The sequence below is a fragment of the Trachurus japonicus genome, chromosome 19 (genome assembly GCF_045865225.1).
Source record: "Trachurus japonicus isolate A0001 chromosome 19, Traja_1.0".
NCBI classification, from domain to species: Eukaryota; Metazoa; Chordata; class Actinopteri; order Carangiformes; family Carangidae; genus Trachurus; species Trachurus japonicus.
In genome coordinates, this window is record NC_140925.1 from 4,821,140 (window position 1) to 4,841,303 (window position 20,164).

General features: G+C 41.3%; 2 protein-coding genes across 2 annotated transcripts in view; both read right to left on the bottom strand.

Annotated features, from left to right (window-relative positions):
• Positions 1-1,802, bottom strand: part of LOC146967194 (formin-like protein 1) — a 52,724-nt gene extending 50,922 nt beyond the window's left edge. The window contains exon 1 of the mRNA XM_085761169.1: positions 1,599-1,802. Coding sequence (XP_085617295.1) covers positions 1,599-1,742 — 144 coding nt within the window. The 5' untranslated portion in view covers positions 1,743-1,802. The remainder of the gene's footprint in view (positions 1-1,598) is intronic.
• Positions 1,803-5,155: 3,353 nt separating this feature from the next.
• Positions 5,156-6,539, bottom strand: ccr10 (chemokine (C-C motif) receptor 10). The gene has a single exon (XM_085761049.1). It carries the CDS (start codon positions 6,518-6,520, stop codon positions 5,324-5,326), a length of 1,197 nt encoding a protein of 398 aa, XP_085617175.1. The 5' UTR covers positions 6,521-6,539; the 3' UTR covers positions 5,156-5,323.
• Between the last annotated feature and the right edge of the window lie 13,625 nt (positions 6,540-20,164).

Here is a 20,164-nt window from a genome sequence, read left to right on the forward strand (position 1 = left end):
CTTTTTTGTTATGCTGGTTGTCGTCAGGTTCAGCTCTTCACTGCCTGCCTGTGAGTCAACCAGGAGCTCAGTGAAGGAAGTAATGAGGAATTCCCCTAATCATCTTAATGGTTCTCTCATAATGAGTTGGACACAAGTTGAGGAAGCGATACATTAAAACTTTGAAAGGCAGCAACAGTGATTTAAAGAGAAACTATGCAGGACTTTGCAACATTTTAACCTTAATGACGCAGCTCCAGAGTCCTAGTGCTGGTTAAATCAATGACTTGTAACTAGTTCCAGGGAGAATGGAGGCTCTCTGCCTTCCACCTAGCATCTCTTGGCTGAAAACCAACCTTGTAAGATCAGAGCCTCCGACCCGGTGTCCCAGCTCTCGTCTCTGCGGCACCGCCACACAAACGTAACGCGCCACGTAACCCGTAATCTCTTGTTTATGACAGATAAGACTACACAGATATACACATGGTAACATGGTAGATGATAAATAACATTATCCACCGCTCCATGGATTGATTTGGAGTTGAAAGCAAATGCATATGGAGGAGAGGAGGGTTAGAGACACGGAGGAGGAGACACCAGAAGAAAAAGCTCTTTAGTGTTTCCTGTTGCATTTCAAGACCAAAAGTATGTGGACACCTCAACATCCCTCCTTTGCTTTCTGAACCTGGCTCCAGGGTTTATTTTTTTTGTTCCCATTCAGCCCTGATGGCATTAGAGAGAAAGCTAATGTAGTGTGACACTGCAGAAACTCATAATGAGGAGGAGGGAGTGGGTGGGTCAACAACAAACAGAGTGAGTGATTTCAACACAAGACAGCTTCGTCTGTGTGTCCAGTTTCCTCCTGGTAGTGGACGATGTTTTCTTTAATTCTCAATCAGAGACGTTTTTAAATCTTAACCAAGCGGACTTTGGGCCTGAACCTAAACCAGACTCAGCAGCAAATGATCACGCAGAGAGAGAAATATTGTTGTCAGATCAGAAACTACTCACTTTGACAATAAGAAAATGATACTGACTTGTTTAGATTTGAAGAAACTTTTGTTCGACTATTGATTTTGTTGTTTAAAGTGTATTAACCTTTATGAACTGGGAGCAATGAGAGCCTCCTCCAGTCTGCTGCTGCTGCTGCTGCTGCAGCTGCTGCAAAGTTAGAGCAACACCACAGTCTGAAGAATCATATGTTGCAGGATTAAAAGTTCCCTCTCTCTGAAATACGCAGCCAAAGGTCGTGCAAACTGTGTCACCAGTTGTGTCCATGTAATGCACCACTCTTTGTAACGGCTAATCTGAAAAAGTAAAAGTTGAGTTGCACCTCTTAAGTAAATGTAAACAGATCTGACCCCCTCCTCTATCTGTTCCTCCGACCATGCACTGAGCTTAATGCTGCAGTAAGCCCCAGCATAAAGGAGCTCTTATGTATCTTTCCACAGTAGCATTGTGTACCTGGCACAGCGATAAGCTTGAGTCTTGAGGACTCGCACATTTCCAACATATTCTACATTCTTTTGTGTCTATGTGTCGTTTCGCTTTGTGCTCTTTCTTTCTCTCTCTTCTGTGTCAAAGTTGATGTCGTTGACGTCACTCATCTCAAAACTCACCAGCACCGCACTGAAGCGCTCCTCCAGCTCGTTCTCCGGCGGCATCGGCAGCTTCGGCCCCGCGCCTTGCTTCTGGGGGCCTTCTGGGGTCGCCTTGCCCTCCTTGGAGTGGGGCACCTCCATGCTTCCTGCTGCGTTCCCCATGACTGCGGGTCCGATAGATCCAAAAACTCGCACATGCACAAAAACCCTGCTCCTGGAAAATCAGCCTCAGCTAAACACAGTGTTAGAGCATCTATAATTAAAAAAGTAAATAAGGCCGTACCTACTCAAAGTTCACTTAAAGGCTCTGGACAGTGACCTCTTATTATTTCCATGACCCCACGTTGAAGTTGCACCCGTTACTTGTCCATAGTCTCAAACGAGGAGAAAGCAGCGGGGTGAAATCCACCCCTCGCCCTCTGAATGAGAGTCAGACCTCGCACGGATCCCAGTGCATTATGAAACCCTAGAAAGAGGGAAGGGGATATCCTGTGAGTGACAGACAGAGTGACAGCTGAACGAGTGAAAGAGAAAAGAGGGAGGAGATAGAGTTCAGAGCCTGTAGCTGGAGCTGCCTGCAAAAAAAAAAAATACATAGGCAAAGAAGACTAACAGGTAAAAAAAAAAAAGGTGTCACCTCTGTGTGTCTCTGTCTGCACAGGTGAGGTGAGAAAGTCTGCAGGTGAAACTACAGAGCTCTCTCTCAGGTGAAGAGAATCAACTCAGCCGGGTCTGGATGTAATAAGTTGGAGGTTGTCGGTCCATCTGCTGTGGGATGCTGCTGGGAGTCTCTGGACCTTCATATCCAGAGGAAAAACAAAAAGAGGGGGACAAGCAGGACGGCAGGGATCCAGCACAGGCAGCCACTCAGTCTATCCAACAACACGGGGACACGGAGAGACAGAAGGCAGCAGCGGCTTTACTCCTACAGCAGAGAGACAGGGAGAACCAAGCTCCCTGGGTCCTAGTGCCGCCAGGTGAAGGCTGCACTGAAGTGAGACAGAGGAGGTGGGAATAGAGGGCAAATGTTTCGTTGGCAATTTATTTATGGAAAGCTAAACTGAGCCACGCAATTCAGGGATTAGCATCTAAAGGTTACGTGGCGATTATTTGGTAATCCTTTAATTTACACTTTTAGTTAAGTTAAGTTAAGTTAAGTTAAGTTAAAGGTTAAAGCTACAACTTTTTCATTAAAACGATTCATTTTTCAAAAATAATATGTCCACAGAACATCTAGAGGGGTTGCAGAATAAAAGTATTCATTTTACTGTTGTTTTTATATATAAATAATAATTTTATAAATTTTGACGGGTCCAAAATATATAAATATTTACGTCTGGTTACGTTGCATTAGTACATTGATGTCACGTGAGGTGGAGCTCAGGGGAGAAAATGGCATATATTAAATTTAGCATTATTTATTTACCGCTTTCCATTAACATTATTGCACACTTTCCTAAGTTTTTTGGGGGGAAATATTATTCCAAATACGCACTTAATCCAATTACTTCATCTCCAAATGCACTGGTGCATGCCCGTTGTTGTTCTTGTTGCTGTATTAAATCGTCCGTTATGTTGCTGTCAGTCCTGTGGCTTTTACAATTTACAATAAAGTAAATCTTATCTCATCTTATCTTATCTTATCTTATCATCATGTTGGTTGAAAACTAATCAGATGTATTAATGGTGTTGAGATCTATGAGTTTGATCCAGATCTGAATATTTCCTCCCATCTGTGTTTTATAGTTACAGGACATGGTGTTTTTTTTATTTGGCCACATGATTATGCAAAGCATCGACCTGGAGTTGCAAAGTGTGAACAAACTAACACCACAGGAAGAGTTCCCAGAGGCGGCTCACAGCGTCACAACCCCTCTGCGATCAAAGCTTCATTCATACTCACTCACACATTGCGTCACCACACACACACACACACACACATACATACACACTCCTAATACCCTGCGTCCTGACAAACCACACGTAATGTGGCCGCTAAAGAGGATCACGCACATAATCAGAGTCATAAGTTGTGTGTAGCAGCAGCGGTGACATAACTGTTTACTCCGAGAGGGCCAAAGGACTCTGTTGTTGTGTTGGCTGCAGAATGACTGAGGTGTTACTGGAAGGTGGAAGCGGCTGTTGTTAATAAATAATGAGCGTCACACTGATCCCTACATGTCTGGCCACACCTGGTCAGCAGCACACGGGACATAAGGTAATGGTCTGCCAGGTAATGGAGTGTGACACATTCAGTGGGGGAACTTTGTTCACCAGGTACAGTAAGTTAGAGTTTAGATAAATGTGATAATGCTTGTGTTGTGAAGTCATGCAGTCAGCCAATCATGTAGCATTAAATCCTGAAGCCAAAAATTCAAATATCTAATGAGAAACAGCTTAGATGTGAATGAGCAGACTGGTTGGAGAGTGCTGCAGACTATAGTCACTCAGATAACTACTCTTTAGCAGAAAGGCGTCTCAGATTGAACAACACATCAATGGTCATAAGCACTGAGTAAAGTTGGACAAATACAAAGAGCACAGTCATATTTTAAAGTCAGACTAGTAAACCGGGGCTCTGCATTACGCTGACATCTAGTGGTCAAAACTGAGCGTTACAGCGCCGGACTGCTGCACTCTCTCCTGCCACGGCTCGTCATTTTGAAACCCAAGTGTTGGGCGTCTGTTGTCTTTGAAAAACTAGAGATGAAATTGAAAGACAAAGTGGATTTAGTGGAAGAGTTCAATTAACAAAATACTCCATTTGTTGCTTTCATGTGTAATGATCATAAAAGGTAAAAAAATAAAATAAAAAAAAACAGTGATGTAAGTTTATACAAACAGGAGAAAACAACTTGGTGTTTGAATAAAATGTAAAGTTGCAATGGTTAATCAATCAGTCCATTTACAGAAAATAATGAGAAACTTTTGTGGTGAGTGAATTCTTTTCAATCATAGTCTTTTTTTTTCCTTAATCTATAATTGTTTCGTTTTTTTTTCTTAATCTAAAAGTGTCTGTTTCCCAGAGTGTACCTGATTTAATCTTTTTTGACATTTGGTATAACTGATATTAAGTTGTGATATGATTATTATCTCTGTGATCACTGTGACTGGGAGTGGGCTTGCATTGCAGCCATTCCGCAATTCAAGCTGACTTCTGAGTGTCTACTGTTTTTGCCTGATGATGGTCTACGTAAATGACCGAAACGTTGCCATGACTAAAATACCCATGCAAGTTGAACAGTGTGTGGGATTTTCTCTTCACGTATAAGTTTCGATCCTCTGGTCCCTCTCTTACGCACCTGTCAAAATAGATATGCGAAGATTTTTTCTCTTGAAACAAAAATACCAAAAATAATTGTTTCCAGTTTCACAAATGTGATGTTTTCGATGAGTTTCATAGCGTCACATATGACGGCAAACTGTACGTCGTTGGGTTTTGGATGTTGGTCGGACCACAAGACAAACAAGAACGTTATTTTGAGCTCTAACATTTGAAGGTGGAGTAATTAACATAAAGGACATTTACTGTTAATGATAGCCGGTGCCGTCTATGAGATGGGTGGAAAGACGAGTCTTTTACTGACACATGACAAACTTTATTTACAGAAGCATCAAAACAAACAATCTATAATGCTGACTATCTTACAGAGACCAAACCTGATTTGGGTATATAAACAATGCAAAATATATAACAAGGTTGTTCATGTCATTATTAGATATCATTATTTGGTCAATGGAAGCTAAAACTTGGTGGGAAGCAGCGGCTTCTCGTTACTGGAGTGACTGCGTTCAGGGGATGTTTGAGGGCAAACTGAGAGCACAGTGACAGCAGGTGAGGAGGGCGTGACGGAGTTGGAGATAACCGACAGCGGCTCCATGTTCTGACCGCACGGGCAGCCCGAATCCTGGATGAGCCTCCACACGTCCTTACGGAAGCGCACACCGACCAGGGCGTACAGGATGGGGTTGAGGCAACAGCGGGCGAACGCCAAAGCGCAAGTGATGTACTCCGTCAGAGGATCGCAGAACTCCCCCGTCATCTTCAGCGACAGCACCACGGTGTACGGCAGCTGGAAGACCAGGAACACCAGCACCAGGGCCACCATCAGCTTCAAGGTGCGCTGCCGATGCCCCTGCTTCCCACGCCTCGGAGCGTTCCCCCCACACAGCACTCGGCCAATCAAAGAGTAGCACAACACCATGATGATGAAGGACAGGCAGAAGATGACAATGATGGCTCCATTGGGGACCATTTTGACCTTTCCACTCATTATCATGCCACAGTAATAATGAAGCTCTCCATATTTGTCAGGCACTTCCGAGACTCCAGAGTAGAGGATTTCAGGTAGGCTAAGGAGCACCGCAGCCATCCAAACACCCAGACCGGCGATCTTCCCAACTCTTAAAATCAGACTGCGCAGCCTGAACATCTCCTGGGCTCGCGCCACCACCAAGTAGCGGTCGACGCTGATGCAGGCCAGCAGCATCAGCCCGCTGTAGGTGTTGACGGCGTAGCAGGCACGCATGAGCTTGCAGAGGCCGACGGAGAAGATCCAGCCGTGGTGAGTGTCGATGGCCTGCAGTGGCAGCGTGAGGAGCAGGAGGAGGTCGGCCAGAGCCAGGTGGAACAGGAAGACGTCGGTCATGGAGCGAAGCCGGAGGCGGCGGTAGAGGGCGAAGGTGGCGATCACCAGGCAGTTGCCCAACACGCCCAGCAGGAAGATGACGCAGAAAGCAAAGGTCTGGAACATTTTAATGGTGAACTCCGCCTGCTCACCGGCCTCGCACCAATCAGCTGACCCGTCGTAGTCGGAGTTGTTGCTGCTATTCCAAAGGTCTGAGTAATTATCAGAGTCGAAAATGTTGTCAGTATTGAGGCCTCCCTTGCTCATATTCCCATACGGGTCATCGATATCAGAGTTGAAACTGGCTTCCATTGCTGATGGGGGAAGAATGAGGACAAGTTTACTCACCTATAAAACTTCAAGTCAATATCATCAACTTTTCTCAGGTATGTCGATTAAAGACATAGGTATAGCGAGAGAAATAAAAATGAGTGCACGTTCACTTTAAACAGAGACAGAGAAAGAATTTTTCTCCCAGTGGTTTGAAAATATCAAACAGAAGGGGCTTTTCTTCAGATCTCTTTTGAGAGTAGTGAGTTGTCACTGTGGTTGCAAGTGCAACCAACCACTGGGTTCTGCCAAGTGTTACAGTGAGACATGGACAACGTAAAGGCAAGACAAGACAAGCCTGCCTTTTTTTTTTTTTTTTTATTCTTCTGCAAGTGGTAGATTAACTGATAGAAGTTGCAGAAAAAAAACCTTTGTGGACACGCACACCACACCGAGAAAGGGCAGGTGAACAAGTCAAAGAATAAAGAAAGCAAAAATACTCGCAGCACTTAGTATAACGTAAAACATACGTCACAATAGTGCAATAAAGTACCACGCTACGAGATTAACTGATAGACAAATGAATTTCCCTTTGGGGTAATTCGTAAGTAATTAGTATTCGTATTTTTACAAACAGTTTGTCTCAAAGGCCTTTACAAAGCAAGCGTAACAACATCCTCTACCCTTAAGGAAAAAAACTCCCAAGGACGTATTATTGCTCAATTAACAAGCCTTTTAGACACAGAAAGTAGGTTGACTTTCAGCACATAAAGCCGACTTGTGCTGCACTTTACATGAAAATATAAAGAGATACTGAGAACTGCAAATGGGCTGTTTGAGTCACAATGCTGCAGGTTGCGTGACTGGCATCAGGCTGTTGGCACAGGGGGGAAATCGTGGGTAGTTCTAGGTTTAGAGATCAGTCAGTGTCGCGTGCGAAGAGCCTTTATAACTTCCACTTCCACTAGTTTTTTTTATCATTTCATCTATGACAATCTGTTGCTGCTGAGGCTGCACACAACAAATAAATTCTGCTCTTTCTTCTTCTTCTTCTTCATTTGACAGCGGATTACAAACACTATGGAGCTAACCTCACAGGTAAGAGGAGCGGCGCAGTGCTGGGTCTTTTCTTGTCTGTTGATTTAAAGCTGTGTATTTCCTGACAAACGTAACTTGGTCTCGGAAGTTGTAAAACTCAATTTAGTGAGTTGAGGTTTGAGGTAAGGTGTTCAGCGAGGTCTGAGACTAAATGTGATTGTAAATTCATGAAATCTTTCATTTCAGTAAACAACAAGCCGGTAATTTAGTTGGTTGTTAAATGTAAACTCCAAATGTTTTCCAGTTTGTGTTAAATACTGGTTAACATTTCCTAGGTTGTTCATGAGGGTTGTTGTGTCGACGTGATATTTCTACGGTGCAATTTCGAGCACTAATTTAAGATGAAGTCCGGAAATCCTTTTTAAAACGAAGCCGATGGTTGCGATTTCAGCTCCATGTTGCAGCTGCAGTTTGGGTAAAACATTTTGTTTGATACCATTTCCTAAATGAATAAAAACGCAACTCTCTTTATTGACTGCTGATTTTTCATTCGATCATCAAAAGCTTTTATGCAAATCACTTTTTGTAAGGTTAGATGATGGCGGTTCAGTGCTTTCTGTTACTCCACTTCTGTTCCATACATAAATGAGGTTAATTCTTGGGCAGCTATTATTGATATTATAAATGTTAATCACAGAATTAACTATTTTAATTTGAACTTTAATGTTCATTCTTATTCTAATATGCCGGTGGTTCTACTCCAGCTCAGGCTCCGGCCTTAGATGCGTTTAAAACTCTGGCTTTCCTGAAAATCAAATATTTGATTAAAAAAATAAATAAAGGATGTCATAAAACTGATACGTACTCAACTATCGTTCGTCCCACTGTCATTTCTATAGTTTCTGCAGTTTCACACGCCCCCACCCAACTTTCACACAGGACTTCTGACTGTGTCGATATATATCGGGCACCTCTTACAATATTCCCTGGTGAAGCTTTATCGCTGTTTCAAAACTACCTCATATCTCTCTTCTCATTTACATGTTAGGTGTCAGGTGTTATTTTTCCTTCTGTGCACTAAAACCGCAGATCTGAAGAAAAAAAATGCATTTGACATTTAACAAACTTGTGTGAAAAAAGGCTTCTCAATTCAATGCAACATGACTGACTCAAATGTGGCCTTTGAACTGCAACCAACCATAAACTTTCAGAATATCAGACTGACCTGAATTTCATTGTTTAGATCAGTTTGTAATGATTTATTTGCCATTCCTTGATAGCGGATTACAATTTGAATGTGCAAATTTGTGCAAAATTGGTATTTTTAAGTTTAGTTATGGATATAAAATGTAGGAAAGATGCCTTATAATTTTGCTCTTTTGCTGCATCTTCTCCTTGCTCTCTAATTTTTATCACATTCCATTCATTAAAATGAAAAAACGGATTTCCAATTAAATGACCATACCTGCGGTGTCTGATGTGTTCAGCATGTCCTGGGGTTGTCCTCTCTCTGGTTGAAGTTTGAGATGGATGAGACTCTTAAATAAGTACATGCCCACCACGTGAATGGCACATGAAACTGTTTTGATCAGCTGGTGAAACATCTCAGACCGCTCCCACACTGTTGTCTTAAAACCAATCGATTAATTTTCTATTTTCATCCTGCTTTGCATAATGTTTTGGTTGCTAGCTAACAGATTATCTAAACCATAATCATGAACAATGCAGCAGTGGTGCTGAGCTGCACAAAGATCTTTTTTAACTTTAATCTCATTAGCTACTGAGGTTTTTTTGACCTTTTGCCCGTCTGTGCTCCTTTGCAAATCTGCAATGAGAGCAAATTTAATGCAGATAAACATGAACGTACTCAACACCAAGTGGACTATTTTCTCTTGACTAAAGGGCTAGAAAGGTTGAACGCATCAAGTTGACTTAAAGGGATAGTTCAACATTTTGGCAAATTGGCCTATGACTATAATCCCTATAGTTTTACCAGTAGGTTACGACACACTATTTCATAGCGTGGTGAATGTGCAAGTCACAACTTGTCCACCAGAGCGTTTTGAGAGTTGTTGGATTGTGTATTTGACGAGTTTGATGAAGGAAAGGCAAAAGTACCGTGCACCTCCGTTGCGTTAGCTGAGCAGCTTGCGTCTCTGCCCCGCGGATCTAAAAACAGCTTGCACCGGCAATTAATGGTAACGACCCTATCCCTAAAACTATAGGGATTATGGCAATAGGAGCATTTGCCAAAAATGTTGAACTATCGCTTCAAGATGTATTGAAAATGCTTGGTTTATTTGACATTACGGCCCTGTGTGAAATGCACACAGTATTCTTAAATTAATTCCAAGTAGAAGAAATAAGAAAGTTGTCAAAGTAGGAATAACCTGATGAGCTGATATATTCATATTGTAGTAATTTATGTACAGCATAAATGCTGCTACAGAGAGTCATCGCAAACTAAGTTGAGAAAAAACGTAATATAAAACAATAGGAGAATGTATCAATCACTGACATGTGGTGGCCCAATACTGATCGTTGTTGAGCATCATACTCAACCAGATAAAAAAAGAAAGCATAACATCGCTTTTATTTCCACAAGTGAAACTGGTGCAAAGCTGATAATGAACTGTGATATTAAACTGGTCGCAGTGCATTGGCAGGATGGCAGAATTGCAACTGTGTGTCTGTGTGTGTGTGTGTGTGTGTGTGTGTGTGTGTGTGTGTGTGTGTGTGTGTGTGTGTGTGTGTGTGTGTGTGTGTGGTTTGACTCATTAACCCCTGTGCACTTATTCAATCTGCAGCAGGCACATCGTTGGAGTCAGTTAATGACAACCAACCAGCATCAAACCACAGTGTTTGCTTCAGAGCATGTGAAAACTATACCATGTGTTGCTGTCGGTTGTTTTTGCTGATGGGAACCACTGGCACTTGACACAACAACAACCGATCTGAGATGTTGACGATCCCTCCTGTGGCTTTGTTAATCTACCACTCTCTAACATCTCCTCTGTCTTGTTTGTGTGCGTGGTTGGACCTAATCGATGTGAAAGTACTGACCTACTGTTCAACCTGTGAGCATGGATGTTGAACAGTCATTGGCTCTTCTTTGGTATGAAATGTAAAGCAGTTCACCAGTAAATCACTTTGCAATTTAATTTAATCCAATCAAATAATCACTTGATATTGTAAAATTAATCCAATATCAAATTTTGGCTTTGCTTAGAGATGATTTTGAAACAGTGCTCAACAACAACAACATGCTTTATGGAAGGGTTTTTCTCAAGGTCAAATAATTCATTAATACTTCACAGATAATTAAAATGCTGTTAATTATTTGTGAAACAAATTAGCTGCATGGTGAGAGGTCAGTAAATCATTAAACAAGAAAGTCTCCAGCTGTGGCTCCTAATTATTAAGTGTTAAAATGCATTGTACATTAATATGATTATTTGTTACTCCAGAATAAACTCGTAAGAATACAGTATTATACACGGTTGACCATAAAGTTGGAAGAATTTTGTTTTCAGACACATTTCTCTTTTGATTCCTATTATATTATATATTATTATTATGGGGCGGCTGTGGCTCAGGCGGTAGAGCGGGTCGTTCACTAACCGGAAGGTCAGCAGTTCGATTCCCGGCTCCCCCTGTCTGCATGTCGAAGTGTCCTTGGGCAAGACACTGAACCCGCACCTGCCCTGTGTGAATGTGTGTGAATGATTATCTCCCAAAGCCTGTCTGCGAACAGTGCTGTATGAATGTGTGTGAAAGGGTGAATGCGACCATTACAGTGTAAAGCGCTTTGAGTGGTCCGAGTGACTAGAAAAGCGCTATATAAGTGCAAGTCCATTTACCATTTTACCATTTATAAGGGTTAAATTGTGGTTTCATTTTAACAGTGATATGTTTGGAAGAGATTGATCAATACAGTTTTGAGAATATATAGCCTACAGTACACTTTATCTATCAAGAATAAATCACGTTGTCGCAATCATTTCACGAGAAAAATATTTAATTTCAACTTTATGGGCAACCGCGTATCAAGCACCTTATTCTGTTTTTACTCATGCTTCACAAATAAATTTGTTTTCCACTGAAGTGCAGATCAAATTAAATTATCTTTCATTACCAACATGTTGATAAAGGTTAATCAATGAATTTAAAAAAAATAAACAGAATAGGTTGTGAGGCACGCTTTAAATCAGTAGCTATGGAGATCTGCAAAGCTGAAGAAAACAAAAACAGTCACGGGGACTTTGTTAATGTGAACGGCCGACGTTCAGAGCTACAGGATGTAGGTCAAAGGATACAGCTATAAATCTAATATTTTTTGTTTTATTTGAGCTCATTAGTTTTCTTCTGCAGCAGTTTCCCTGCAGATATCGTTTTTACTGAGGCAATAGGGTTCAAGTCTGCGTTATTTTTAGTATTTCACTGTGCAATTCCAAAACAAGAAACAAGACCGGCTGTACGTAGGTGTGAAGACGAAGACGAAGACGAGGTATCGGCTCTGGGTTCTGGTAGAAATGGTGAGAAAATAAAGTGTTTCAGATCATTGCGTTTGTGGGTGACAACTTCACTTTGATCTGAAAAGATAACACAAATGAGAGCTGCTAAATACCAGAAACAATAAAGGCTTTACCAATTTATCTATCCACTAAAATCAAATCAGGGGGAAATAAATAAATAAATTTACTATTTTCGTAGATATAAGCTCTCAAGGATTAACTTTATTTCTTTCTTTCTTTCTTTTAAAATATGACTGAAGGATTTTTAACCAGCGCACAAAAAAAATTAAATGGGAACATGCAAGTGTAATCACACAAACCGGTTTCGACAGTCAGTCTTCATCACACACTGACGAAGACTGACCGTCGAAACCGGTTTGTGTGATCAGCCTGTCTGTACCAGTGAGGTATTAACGGTATTAGAAGGACACTGAGTGTTGTTGGCTTCTTTTTCTTTTCAATTGTTTGTTTGCCGAGTACCTCCAGACTTTTTTCTTCTTTTGAGTGTGTGCGCTCTTCCTTCTTCTTTAACATGCAAGTGTATAAAGCTGTGTGCATTTAAGGTGTGAAAGTGTGAATGTGTGGTCATGTTAAAGCGTGCACTCTGCACAGATCAAAAAAAAAAAAAAAATCAGGTTAAACAAATGTTGCATCAACACTTACTTTATGTTGTAATTACGAGCTGTAATTATGTTGTAATTATGTTATGATGCACGGCTCCAGACTAGCTTTTGTGGTTAACACTTTATAATAAGTACACACTATTAAAGCTGGCCTGTGGAGTTTATACATATAAAACAATGTCCGTTACATTGCAGCCACTGCCAAACGACTTATTAGGATGATCATTGAACGCATCTCCACCACACAACAGTCCCTGGTTTACCCAGGAGCGCAATTGCCTCTGAGGAGCGACTTTCCCGCGCTGTCGCACAGGGAATTACGCATGCAACGCAACACGTTCGGATTTGACGTAGGGTTTAGAGCGCTGGTAAACAGAAGAGAAGAAGAACATGTTATCTTATTTTTGTCTAGTCTGATATGCAGCCGGTGGCAGCACTGACACTGCAGCCACCGGAGCGGAGGAGACCCGACGGCGGATTCGTCCCACCCCCCTCCCCCCCGACACGCACCGCACCGTGGAGAGATCCGCCCGGTGAGCGTTCAGAGTCGACCACCGTAGGCTACCCCCCCTCTCGCTGACCTCCGCGGTCCTGGACCGCACAGGTACCAGGAGACCAAGACCCCCTGTCATGTCGGTCCTCCACCCTCTCTGATCCGCCGCTAGTTGCAAGAGCCCCGCGGAGCCCAGTCTCTCCCTCCTCTCCCACGGTGCGGTGCGTGTCCTGGGCTACAGCTTGGCTCACTCCACCGTCCTTTATTTTTGAAGTAGCTATAACTAATAACTAGAAAAAGCATTTCCAAGAATGGAAATGGTGTGACTGCTGATAGCAACTGAACGCTGTTGCAGAATTAGCAAATAGTGCAAGCAGTGATCACCATACAAATGTTTGACCAAGGTCGGAATCGAACTCACATCCTCATGGTCATTAGACTTCCACTCTGCCTCTAGGCCACAGTGCACACGCAGTTGAGGAGACTGTTGTCTGTTAATGATCTGCACACTGTCAACATCAAGAAAGCTTGAGAGTCAAGCTTGAATGACTTAGAATGAAAATTTCTGTGAATTTCAGGCTGAGAGCAGCAGTTTCAACATGAAGCAAGTTATCAGAAGTCAACAGAGGACAACTGGGAAAATAATTCACTATAATTGTTGTTGAGGCAAGATTTGAACCAGCAACCTTCAGGTCTCCAGACCAGCAAGCTAACCACTAGGCTACAGACAGAGACAGTATGTGAGGGGTAAAGAAAACCTTTGACAAGAGGATCACTGGCTTCTGCTTAAAGACCCACTCCCGTGAAAATCGTGTTTTCTGAGCTTTTCACATGTTCCTGTGGCATTTTTCTTGTGTTAGAGCACTTATCAGCAGAGAAGGAAGTGCAAAATTGCATTTCAGAGTTTTTCTGCCTTCAAACTGCTGTGAACCAATGGCAGACGCGAACTGGCAGTTTCAGGAAGACTGGAGTTGAGGGTGTCACAGCTCCAGGGGAGGGCACTAGTGCTACAAGCTCCCGCCCCGCTCTGCATCTGGCTCAGAGGTGAAAGCCTTCACAGCTCGGTGTAGCTGTCTAGGTATAATAGGTATAGCTCACCTGGTAGAGCAGCTTGCACCATGAGCAAGGACTATGTTCCAGTGTGGGATCGAATCCCAGTGTGGAGTTTTACGCTAAACGCGCTGAATCTGTAATTGTACAATGTCCAGCTGTCAGCAAGCGGGGGGGTGGGGTGCGAGGAGGTGGCTGGGCGGGTGCAGAGCAGCGCAGTCTCCGCCCACCCCCCAGAGGTACATTGCTAATGTGCATGGCTAATGAGCTGGTTTTAAAATGGCCGAAAAGGGTCGCGGGAGTGGGACTTTAAAAAAAAAAGTAAGGAATCAAACCCATGACCTCATGATCAATAAACCTTTACTCTGCCACTTCGCCACAGAGAGCACAGACATAAGCATGTTTCAGACAGAGTTGTGGAGAATTCTCAGCATTGGGCTGAATGAGAGCAGAGAGCTCCCTGGCTGCATTTAAAAAATATTTAAAATTATTATCTAAGTCTCTTTGCATTTTTGACCAGAATTTTAGCCAGAAGACAAGTGTGGCTACAAAACTGGAGAAAATAATTTGTCTAGAGTTTAATTTGCAGAAAAAGTTAAATATTTTAAAAAGTATAAATAGTTAAAAAGAGAAAAGTAACGCCGATAAAGTTCAAAAAAAGCTGCACGTTTTGATATATGAATTGTTGAAATAGCACAACACCTAACACACTAACCATATGGCCACAGAGAACCTGAGTTACAATGAGCTTTATACTATGAGGAATCAAAGACTGTCCAATGACAGCTGAATAATTGGAATCAAAAGTCAAGCAATGATGTGAAATGACTGAGGCAGGAATCGAACCCGTGACCATATGATCACTAAACCTTTACTCTGCCACTCGGCTACAGAGAGCACACTGCTTTCAAGACTGTTGTCATTCATTGTAATGTGATGATGTGCTGCAAACTGGTACGAATAATCAAGGAGATAACAAACACCTGTAACCAATTGAAGGCGGGGGAGGAGAGCAGAATTCAACATAACATAACAAGAATTCTTCCCTTGGATTCGAACCAGTGACCTTAGGGTTGGCAGGCAGTTACCCTAACCCCTACACTACAGAGGAGTTGTCAAGAAGAGAGGTTGAGACTTTGATGAATGTGAGATTTTTCAATGATGCTTAAAACAAAAATAAATTAATATAAATTAGCCACACCAAGTAAGAAGAGGACTTTTTTGTGACCTGTGACTATTTTTTGGTGAATTCAAATGAATTAAAAAGCACTTAACAGCAAGTTACAAAGTTGAGCTCCTTCTCCTGCTGATGTGAAAAAAATGCATTGAGCTTAATGAGAGCAGAGAGCTCCCTGGCTGCATTTAAAAAATATTTAAAATTATTATCTAAGTCTCTTTGCATTTTTGACCAGAATTTTAGCCAGAAGACAAGTGTGGCTACAAAACTGGAGAAAATAATTTGTCTAGAGTTTAATTTGTGGCCATGCTGACAGTTTAGCCAGAAAAACTCTAGAATGTTTTTTTGCCTCTCTCCACTCTGACACCACTCTGGCTCTGCTCGTTAGACGCAATACACACACATTATAAAGCTGAAAAAAATCAGAAAAAGTTAAATATTTGAAAAAGTATAAATAGTTAAAAAGAGAAAAGTAATGCCGATAAAGTTCAAAAGAAGCTGCACGTTTTGATATATGAATTGTTGAAATAGCACAAAGTATGAAGGACTAGAAGAAGACCGTAAAAAGGCGGAAGAAAATGGCCAAACAGAAGAACAATAGTGTGACTGCTTCAGCAGTCACACTAATAATGCAACGTGTAGCCTAACTATACACGCGTATGAGTGATCAGAACAGTAAATTGTTTACACTACTTTTAAAAGGAGTAAAGTCATTTAAAACGAGGAGCGAGCCGAGCCGAGCCGACACGGTGCAGCCCAGGACAGGTGCTGAAGTGTGTATGAGAGGAGTGGACAGACCGGGCAGGAGCAATACAGAGGCGTCTCGTCAGTCCTCGGCCGTCTTTAATGTCCCGAGACACCTCTTTCAATCCGTTTAAGGTTATTTGTTTGTGTTTAGGGAGGCTATATTTGCTTAGAATATTTTTTGGCAACCAGAAAAGCAATGTTTGACCCGGCGTGGCGGCGCCATCACACTCGCTCGCAAAAAAAAAAAAAAGACAAGAAAAAAGGAAAGAAAAAACGCACTTACACACATTTTGGAGGAGGGAAGCGCGTCACAGCATCATTTTTATTAAATCATAGTTTTCTCTAAATTAAGACAGTGTGCGGGACTACTTTTCACCCAGCCCCCCCCCCCCCCCCCCAAAATGTAGGCCTATGTATAAAAATATGAAAATAAATTGCGTGTAGGCCTAGATATCGTTTAGGGATTTTTTTTTTTTTTTTTTTTACTAAACGTTTACAGTTTCATTCCGTGTAAACGTTTACACATGTATAAGGTCACACCCCTAAATAAATGCCAAAGCTGAATGACCACAACTTTTTTTTCTCTTCCTACTTCGCCAGTCACCTGGTTGCCTGGTTACCTGCACTTACCGTTCGGGGAGGGAGGGACGGAAGGGGGGGTTCAACGTCATCGAACGGCGCAGGCTGACTGTTGCAGTAGCCTACTCGAAAAAAAACACGGCTGATGGCTCGTAATGAGCAAAGCACCACAGGGCAGCTTTAAGCATTAGTTAAGCATTAATAAATACTGAATTAATCATTTATAACACATGAATACTCATTAGTATGTAGTTTATAAACAGTAAAAATGTTTTACTCATCATTGATGAGCACTAACTGTATTTATAAACTACATACTAATGCTCATTCATGTGTTATAAATGAATTAAAAAGAAAGTAAAAGGCTCGCACACCGCAGGGCTCCTAAATGCAGTCCATTTATTATCAGGAACAATGTAACGTTTCGAGCAGTTGCTCTTCGTCAGACATACAAAAGCCACATAGACGCCATCTTAAGTATCATGTGGTAGTCATGTGACAACTAGAAAACAGGAAGCAGATACCGGTACAAACACAAAACCTAACATTTAACATGAAGAAAATATTAGGAAGTGCTAAAGAAAAAGTATATAAAACGGCATCCACCAATAATACAAAGTCCTGTTATATTCTAGTATTTTTAAACATCAATATAATAAATTCCTGAGAAGAAACAAAAGCATGGGTGCAGGAGCACACACACACACAAGTAAATGAACTGTGTAATGTACGTACACATGCGCCCATACCAATGAAAACATAAATGTAGGTCATACCAGCCACAGCGTAGAAATCTCATATCACATATCATATTACAAATAGCATACATAGTAGAGAATTACATAAATAGTAGAAAAATATATCAAAATCTAAGTGTATTAAACACTAGTGCGAGAGACACACAGGGAAGCTACACTCAGTAGGATATGCAAACAGTGATCAGGCATGAGTGCCGTCATGAAGTTGGTACATGCTACTGAGGCTACATCTAAGTACTAAGGCACAATAATATCAAAACACATTAAAGCACGGAGCAACACACAGATGAAAACAATAATGTGTGACATATTCACAATAATTACAGGAATGGACGAATGTCCATTTCTTCGTTCATGCCCCTGGGTGACATAGTATCTAAAGTGTAAATCCAGAAAAGTTCACGTCTGAGAAGCAATTTGTTGATATCACCTCCCCTCCTCGGAATACATACTAGTTCTATACCAATGTAGCTGAGAGAAGCAACACTATGTTTCATCTGGTTAAAGTGATTAGCTACAGGGCTCTTGGGATCAGAGTTTCTTATAGCACATCTATGTTCAGAGATTCTATTTTTAAGGGGTCTGGATGTCTTACCAATATATGCAAGCCCACAAGGGCACTTAAGCATATATATAACGTTGTTAGTTTTGCAAGAAATTATACCCTTAACAGAAAACACTTTACCAGTACGTGGATGATGAAAGGTTTTGGTTTTACGTGTAAAATTGCACTGTTGACTATTACCACACTTATAGTTACCTGCTTCCACAGGGGGAAGAAAAAAACACGAGGACGTGGAGGGCTAGGGTTGTCCGCCCTGACCAGCATATTTCTAAGATTGGGGGGTCTTCTAAAGGCAACACGAGGGGGGTTTTCAAATCGTCCTCTCAGAGAAGGATCGGAGGAGACAATATGCCAATGTTTATGTATAATCGAGGACATATTCTTAGCAAGAGGTGAATAAGGAACAACACATGTAATTATGTGGTCATTAACAGTTTCAATTCTAGTAGAACTGAAACTGTTAATGACAGAATTACATGTGTAAAAATAGAATCTCTGAACATAGATGTGCTATAAGAAACTCTGATCCCAAGAGCCCTGTAGCTAATCACTTTAACCAGATGAAACATAGTGTTGCTTCTCTCAGCTACATCTAGTATGTATTCCGAGGAGGGGAGGTGATATCAACAAATTGCTTCTCAGACGTGAACTTTTCTGGATTTACACTTTAGATACTATGTCACCCAGACATTCGTCCATTCCTGTAATTATTGTGAATATGTCACACATTATTGTTTTCATCTGTGTGTTGCTCCGTGCTTTAATGTGTTTTGATATTATTGTGCCTTAGTACTTAGGTGTAGCCTCAGTAGCATGTACCAACTTCATGACGGCACTCATGCCTGATCACTGTTTGCATATCCTACTGAGTGTAGCTTCCCTGTGTGTCTCTCGCACTAGTGTTTAATACACTTAGATTTTGATATATTTTTCTACTATTTATGTAATTCTCTACTATGTATGCTATTTGTAATATGATATGTGATATGAGATTTCTACGTTGTGGCTGGTATGACCTACATTTATGGTGTTTTCATTGGTATGGGCGCATGTGTACGTACATTACACAGTTCATTTACTTGTGTGTGTGTGTGCTCCTGCACCCATGCTTTTGTTTCTTCTCAGGAATTTATTATATTGATGTTTAAAAATACTAGAATATAACAGGACTTTGTATTATTAGTGGATGCCGTTTTATATACTTTTTCTTTAGCACTTCCTAATATTTTCTTCATGTTAAATGTTAGGTTTTGTGTTTGTACCGGTATCTGCTTCCTGTTTTCTAGTTGTCACATGACTACCACATGATACTTAAGATGGCGTCTATGTGGCTTTTGTATGTCTGACGAAGAGCAACTGCTCGAAACGTTACATTGTTCCTGATAATAAATGGACTGCATTTAGGAGCCCTGCGGTGTGCGAGCCTTTTACTTTCTTTTTAATTCTTGTATGTTTTTGGCTCAGCACCTGCCCAAAGCCTTTGGTACGGATGTGCGTGTGACCTTTCCTTTTTGTGTTATAAATGAAGAATTCAGTATTTAATAATGCTTAACTAATGCTTAATAGTGTGTACTTATTATAAAGTCGTTTTTTTTACTCACTAACTTGAAAATTTAGGGACGCACACTGTAAATCTACTCGCAAAGCAAATACTCACATTTCCTTTTCATTCACGATCCTCACACACATTGTCCTGACACCTGTAATGACGGATAACAGATACTTTGAGTTGCCACTTCCACATTTCAAAAAAATAAAAACCCGGCAAATTTACTGGTTGCACATGCGCAAGTAAATGAAAAATTTAGTAAATGAAAAATTTACTTGCACAGTCTCAATTTTTAGTGGCAAAATGCCGTAATTTAGGGGCAGCTATGTTATGATGATATTACTGGTATGTGGATGCTACACGTCACTGAATGGATACTCTGAATTTCACCAAATGTCTTTCCATTCACAGAGAACCTCCCTGTTTTCCCGAGGCGGCACCGCGATGGCTGCCAGACTACACTTAAAAAAAACAACAACACACACACACAACACTAAGGAGGTTGTTGTTGTTGTGTGTGTCTGAGGTAAATACACACAAACATAAGTACAACTTGTTTCCTTTCTTTCAGAGCGAAATTTTGCTTGACAATA

Coding starts and splice junctions, on each gene's coding strand:
- ccr10 (XM_085761049.1), bottom strand. CDS start 6,520: ATGGAAGCCAGTTTCAACTCTGATATCGATGACCCGTATGGGAATATG.